Source organism: Danio rerio, chromosome 1, assembly GCF_049306965.1.
Source record: "Danio rerio strain Tuebingen ecotype United States chromosome 1, GRCz12tu, whole genome shotgun sequence".
NCBI classification, from domain to species: Eukaryota; Metazoa; Chordata; class Actinopteri; order Cypriniformes; family Danionidae; genus Danio; species Danio rerio.
Genome location: NC_133176.1, coordinates 62,665,001 through 62,672,500, shown reverse-complemented (window position 1 = coordinate 62,672,500; position 7,500 = coordinate 62,665,001). Strand labels below are relative to the sequence as shown.

Below are 7,500 nucleotides of genomic sequence, written 5' to 3'. Positions count from 1 at the left end.
CGCCACGGCCGGCTCACGAACCGCAGCGACCCGCTGATGGAAAACACACACACACACACACACACACACACACACATATATATATATATATATATATACACACATTGACTATGGACTGTAGGGGGCACTGTAGTTTTACTGAGGTCCACATGTACTGTGAGCTGATCTGGGCACTGCTGGATTACTGCTGCGCTGACTCTCATCTGACGTCACATATACTGCAGCAGAATCAGTGTTGGGGAGTAACTAGTGACACGTAGCGGCGTTACTTAATTTAACTACAGAATAAAAGTATCATTAATGCGTCACAGTTACTGAGAAGACACATCACTGAGCTGCAGTTATGATGAACATGTGGAGGATTAGTGACGGGCATCATCTGATCATGCTGAATATTATTATCTGTCTGCAGCTTTGCCTTCTTTAATAAGCTTCTGCTCAGGTCATGTATTGGTTTTCTGGTTGGATTGCGGCGCTCCACGTCCAGCAGGTACGCTAATCCTCTCTGTCGCTGAAAGCATTAGCCAGTCTGAGAGCTGCACCATGGCGAGGGATGATGATGCATTTCACATTTAGCGGTCAGGACACCGGCACACTCCTCTGGCCAAAGCCATGTGATCACAGTGTTGGGCAGCAGTGTTGCTACAGGGAGCGATGACGCTACTAGCTTCACTACATTTCTCAGTAGCGTGGCGGCAGCGTTACTACTTTATTAACCAAAGAGCTTTTCAGTAGTGAAGCGATTTTATTAGTGAAGTAGTGCAGTAGTGCCCACACATGCTCCATTCACTGATCACTGACGGCACTGACATTCACAGAGCTGCGAGGCCGGTAATTAATCTATTACATTTGCAAAGTAACCTGCGCAACACTGAGCAGAATACCCTTGCTAATCCTCCACACTAATATAGCGGACTGTTAGTGTCTGCCGAGAGACTCTGAACAGCACTGAAGCTCATCTGATGAGGGTAAAAGTCTCTCTGAAGCGGAGTACAGCACACGGTTACCTTATTCTCAGAGTAATGCTGCAGTCTGCACACCACTGAAACCACTGCACACTCACGCCCAAGAGAAAATACTGAACATACAGAATTCATGATCATATATAACAAGCTGTTCAGCATAGTGATGTAATAGACACCATGTACACTACACTCAGGCCCCGTTTACACTAGTGTGTTTTCGTTTTAAACGCATAAGTTTTGCTACGGTTACGCCATCAGTCCCCACCACGCCGGAGTTCTCGAGCGCCGAAAGCGGAGTGTTTTGGAAACGCTGGAGAGGCCGTGTTCATTCTGAAGCGCTGCTGCTCTGTCTCAGTGTGGATGAGGGAAAACGGAGACATCTGAACACGGAGGCGGCGCTGCTGAGATTCAATAGCTGATTGGGGCTTTTGTGTCATTGTGTATCCTTCCCTCATTCGTCAAGCCCCTATCACATGACTAACACATGGCTTTAACGCTACCGGGAGACAGCAGACCAGCCTTCACTGTAAACAACAGCATGTGCACAGAAATGGCAGCGCTGTTTGCTCTAGTGTCTGTTTTAGGCAGCATTGTGCAGTTATTCATCTGTTACGTTTAGTAACTCCACCTCGTCGTCTGTCCACAAATATACCTCTCCTGCTCTCGTCGCCATCATGTTTAATGTTCAACCGGTGTTTGTTGACTAACAATAACCAAATGCCGAGCGAGACGCATGCTTCCTGTTTATACGCGAACACACATGCCCAGAGTGTGTGAATGGTCACGTGATGTACGTGTTTGGTGGCGCAGTGTGGACGGAGATATGTTTAGAGACGCTAGGTGAAACACTAGTGTGGACGCGGATCGTTTTTGATCTAAAACGTAGTTTTAAAACTAAACACACTAGTGTAAACAGGGCCTAAGTCGTGTGGGTCTTTACAGTTCAGTAAACACCCCCCTCAGACCCCTGAAACATCCTACAGAACCTGAACAGACTGAAGTGTGGAGTAATAGACAACACTCACGCCTCCTGCTGATCAGCAGCTCCAGCAGCTCCATCTGAAACGACAACCACAAACATCAGCACACACACACACGTACACACACACCGAAGACAGAACTCTGCTAAAGAAAACACACACACACACACACCTTTCTTTATATCTTCAGAAAGCTCCGCCCTGCTGGTGTCTGAAACACACTGATCTGAGGCTCCGGAAACACCAACGGCAGTCTCAGCATCAGTATCCATGGTAACAGCCTGACTGACACCAGTGTTCTTGGAGAGGGTATCCATGGCAACAATCTGACCGACAGCTGTGTCCGTGGACACAGTATCCATGGTGACAGTCTGACTGACAGCTGTTTTTGTTGAGACTGTATCCAAGGCATCACTCTTTGTGGAGACGGTATCCACTGTAATAGTTAGGCTGGCTGCTTTCTCTGTGGAGACTGTATCCACGGCGACAGTCTGACTGACATTTGTCTCTGTGCAGATGGTATCTATGGCAACAGTCTGATTAATAGGCATGCTGGTGGAGACTGTATCCATGGCGACAGTCGGATTGACAATGTTGTCTGTTGAGACTCCAGCTTTCTGGAAATCAGCATCCAAGGCCCGCCTTTTGGCAGGTGGAGGTGTGACGTAGGCAGAGTCAGAGCTGGAGCCTCTCTTTGCTAATGGCTGCTGTGTCTCTTCACTGTAGCACTCGCTTTCCAACAGCCAATGAGATGCAGCCTCCATAACCACCAGCCTCTGAGAGAGAGCGCCCACCTCCACCAGCTGCTCCCCGTCCACCAGATCCTGCACACACACACACACACACACACACACACACACACACACACACACACACACTCAGTCAATGAGCTGAATCTGCAGTAGAGCTGCTCGATTAAGGGTAAATTATATCGGTGCTTTCCACAGGTCTGAAATATATCTGTGCTGGTGCCTGGACTAAAACACACCTTTACCCACAGCACATAAACAGTGTATGTACAGTATATAACATCATTTGACTAATTTGAACTTAATAAGACACTCTATAACACTTATAACACTAATACCATTATAACTCCATTAATAACACACTCTATAACACTAATACCATTATGACTCCATTAATAACACACTTTATAACACTAATACCATTATAACTCTATTAATAACACACTCTATAACACTAATACTATGATAAATATGTTAATAACACACTCTATAACACTAATACCATTATAACTCCATTAATAACACACTATAACACTAATACCATTATAACTCTGTTAATAACACACTCTATAACACTAATACCATTACAAATCTGTTATTAACACACTTTATAACACTAATACCATTATAACTCCATTAATAACACACTATAACACTAATATCATTATAACTCTGTTAATAACACACTCTATAACACCAAGATCATTATAACTCTGTTAATAACACACTCTATAACACTAAGACCGTTATAACTCCATTAATAACACACTATAACACTAATATCATTATAACTCTGTTAATAACACACTCTATAACACTAAGACCGTTATAACTCCATTAATAACACACTATAACACTAATATCATTATAACTCTGTTAATAACACACTCTATAACACCAAGATCATTATAACTCTGTTAATAACACACTCTATAACACTAAGACCGTTATAACTCCATTAATAACACACTATAACACTAATATCATTATAACTCTGTTAATAACACACTCTATAACACCAAGATCATTATAACTCTGTTAATAACACACTCTATAACACTAAGACCGTTATAACTCCATTAATAACACACTATAACACTAATATCATTATAACTCTGTTAATAACACACTCTATAACACCAAGATCATTATAACTCTGTTAATAACACACTCTATAACACTAAGACCGTTATAACTCCATTAATAACACACTATAACACTAATACCATTATAACTCTGTTAATAACACACTCTATAACACTAAGACCGTTATAACTCCATTAATAATGTAGTTCTGCAGAGTGAATGCAGACTTTATAAAGGGGCGGGACATGATGCTATCACCTCTTACCTGAATGTATTGCACCAGTGCTCGGCTCCGCCCCTCCTCCACCTCATCCAGGTGTATGAAGCGCTCACACAGCTCCTGTCTGTCAACGCCAAACTCCGCCCCCTCTGCCACCGCATCCCTGATCTCCACCACAGCCTGGAGGTCCTGCTCTCCATATCCACACACACTCACACACTTGTCCAGGAACGACTGCCAGTCAACAGGTGGTGAGTGATACACGCGCGTGAAGTAGAGTGGCAGAGACGGACGAATGGACGGAGAGAGAGCGAAGTCTGCTGCGTGCACACGCACACACAGAAAGAGAAAAACACATGTAAGTGCACACCCGTAGGTAGATTGTCAGTATGTGTGTGTGTGTGTGTGTACCATCTGCAGTGAAGAGTGTGTGTTGGGCCGTTTCCCTCAGCTGCAGGCGTACGCTGCAGGTGTTGACCATGATGTTATCTGTGCTGTTGGAGTTGTGTGTTTGCGAGCGCAGGATGCCGTGTGTGTAGTATCCCCTCATCAGCAGGTAATTAGTGTGAGACGCCTGAGTGGGTTTGACCTCCAGCTTTCTCCTCCTGTCATCATCTTCCTCTTCATCTTCCTCCTCCAGAGCTTTAGTGAGGCTGAAACACACACACACTTAGTTTTCAACAGTGTTAAATAACAATGATATTGAGTGTGTTATTGTGTTAATGTCGTTGAGTTACAAACGGTGTAAATGTGCCCATTTAAAACACTGTTATTAAGCCTATTAAGCATGCTATTAATAGTGTTATTGACAATGGTATGTCAGTATGGAGTGTGTTATTAACAGTGTTGTGGAGTGTGTTATTATCAGTGTTATGGAGTGTGTTATTAACAGTGTTGTGGAGTGTGTTATTATCAGTGTTATGGAGTGTGTTATTAACAGTGTTATGGAGTGTGTTATTAACAGTGTTATGGAGTGTGTTATTGTGTGTTATTAACAGTGTTATGGAGTGTGTTATTATCAGTGTTACGGAGTGTGTTATTAACAGTGTTACGGAGTGTGTTATTAACAGTGTTATGGAGTGTGTTATTATCAGTGTTATGGAGTGTGTTATTAACAGTGTTATGGAGTGTGTTATTAACAGTGTTATGGAGTGTGTTATTATCAGTGTTACGGAGTGTGTTATTAACAGTGTTATGGAGTGTGTTATTAACAGTGTTATGGAGTGTGTTATTAACAGTGTTATGGAGTGTGTTATTAACAGTGTTATGGAGTGTGTTATGTGTGTTATTAACAGTGTAAGAGTGTTATGAAGGCATGTGAGCACCTCTTGACCACCTCGTTGTCCATCAGGCTGCTGTCCACCACCACGATCTGCTGTGGGATGCTGACGTCCACAGACAGTAAGCCGAGGGTCATGAGGGTCAGGCAGCAGGCCGTGGCGCCCCCTGGAGCATCTATGGGGAACTGCAGCAGCTCCGGCGAGAGACACCTGTTCTCCGGCTGAGCCTGGTCTCCGGGCTCGGTCTGGAAGGAGAAGCGGCTCGGTGTGTTGCTTCTACCTTGCTCGTACAGCGCCACCATCAGGTCAAATGCCTCATTGTACATGGTGGTGGGGAAACGCCAAGTGAAGAACCTGCAGCACACCACAGACGGATGAGGACTGGAGAGACTCAGGGGAGAACACACACGCTGTGCTGTGCCCAACTATTTATACATGCAGTCTGGAATATATTTGGAAAAAACACTTAATGGAAACATCTACAACATATGCAAACTACGAGCATGAGGAACTGCAGCTTGTGCTGATCAGATGATATGCATGTGTGTGTGAGGGTCTGACATTACAGTTCAGCTCATGACTCTACTGCACATTTTTGGATGGAAACACAGCTTCTGATGATCATAATATAAGCATCTGTGTGTGTGTGTGTGTGTGTGTGTCTGTGCGCGTGTGTACTTGTAGTAGTGCTGTGAGAGCTGGTAGGACATGGGTAGGAAGGGCAGCGAGTGGCACTTCTTCAGGCCGTGGAAGGACATCGGTCGGCGGCGGTTCACCAGCGCACGACTGCGACACGTCTGAAACGCCTGAGACAACACCTTCTCTCTGTAGCGCGAGTACAGGCAGAATGTCTGACAAACACACAAACACACACACACACACACACACACACGCACACACACACACACACTCACAGAGTGAGACACACAGCACTCAAGCATTAACACAAGACCAATATAATGTATATGTGTGTGTTTAAGTTTGTGTGTGTGTGTGTTTGTGTTTCTGACTATGTATCTACATTTTTAAATGTGTATGTGTCTGTGTGTGTATGGAATAAATTCTCTCTCATAAATATTTCGTAATTAAAACTGACTCATCTGTTATTATAAAACAGTAAAGGGAAGTGGAGCTGTGTGTCTTTGTCTACATTTTTGTGTATATGTGTTGCTCTGTGTGTGTGTCTACATCTGTGTATGTGTGTGTGTGTGTGTACCTGGAAGGGTCTGTAGTTCTTCATCTGAGCGTTGGTCAGCACCAGTGTGCTCTGAATTAAATTAAACAGCACCAAAACATCAATGTCCTCCTGCCTGTAACACACACACACACACACGCACACGCGCACACACACACACGCACACACATCAAAACACAAACCAATTTTTTTTAAAAAGCGCACAAGAAATCATACACACACACACACACACACACACACACACACTTCTTCAAGACGTCTTGAGTGCGCTGGAGTGAATCGTCTCCTACAGCGTACACCTTAAACCTACAGCAGACACACACAGAGGAATCAGAGTTAAATCAGCGGCTCCTCAAGACTCCTCCACACGTCTGAAGACCCCCGCGGCCCCCTGTGTGCACCTGTCGAAGAGCTGCTGTCGGGTGTCTGGGATGATGACATCACTGGGGCCGTAACTGGAGCTGAACTTTGACCTCAGAGCGCTGACAAACTCCTTATACTCCAAAGCACACACCTGCAGCACACACACACACACACACACACACACAAATATTATAAAAATAGATGAACACACACACACACACACACACACAAATATTATAAAAATAGATGAACACACACACACACACACACACACACAGACACACACAAATATTATAAAAATAGATGAACACACACACACACACACACACACACACACACACACACAGAGCTGATTGGCTAAGCGGTCTGTGACTCTCACCTGGAGATCGTTGTAGTCTCCAGTGCGGCTGCTGAATCTGGAGATCAGCTCTTTATCCTGGTACATCTCAGCCAGACAGATCCTGACGGAGAGCAGAGCAAAACACCAGCAGGAGCATCACTGAACCACTGAACCACTGAATCACTGAACCACTGAATCACTGAATCACTGAATCATTGAATCACTAAACGACTGAATCACTGAATGACTGAATTACTGAACCACTGAATCACTGAACGACTGAATCACTGAATGACTGAATTACTGAATTACTGAATCACTG

The 7,500-nt window shown here is 44.2% G+C and overlaps 1 protein-coding gene across 3 annotated transcripts in view; it reads right to left on the bottom strand.

The window, feature by feature from the left end:
- The window catches only part of gtf3c1 (general transcription factor IIIC subunit 1), a 24,039-nt gene that overhangs the window by 1,029 nt on the left and 15,510 nt on the right, over positions 1–7,500 (bottom strand). For 2 of the 3 annotated variants that reach the window (XM_073908429.1, XM_073908433.1), the window contains exons 26-36: positions 7,218–7,299; positions 6,877–6,989; positions 6,722–6,781; positions 6,497–6,590; positions 5,959–6,131; positions 5,326–5,634; positions 4,412–4,653; positions 4,046–4,320; positions 2,118–2,769; positions 1,991–2,024; positions 1–33 (exon numbers count right to left, since the gene is read on the bottom strand). The exon at positions 1–33 is cut by the window's left edge and continues 154 nt beyond it. In XM_073908429.1, the coding sequence (XP_073764530.1) occupies positions 1–33; positions 1,991–2,024; positions 2,118–2,769; positions 4,046–4,320; positions 4,412–4,653; positions 5,326–5,634; positions 5,959–6,131; positions 6,497–6,590; positions 6,722–6,781; positions 6,877–6,989; positions 7,218–7,299 (2,067 nt within the window). The remainder of the gene's footprint in view (positions 34–1,990; positions 2,025–2,117; positions 2,770–4,045; positions 4,321–4,411; positions 4,654–5,325; positions 5,635–5,958; positions 6,132–6,496; positions 6,591–6,721; positions 6,782–6,876; positions 6,990–7,217; positions 7,300–7,500) is intronic. The other variant, XM_073908430.1, reaches the window with a different exon arrangement.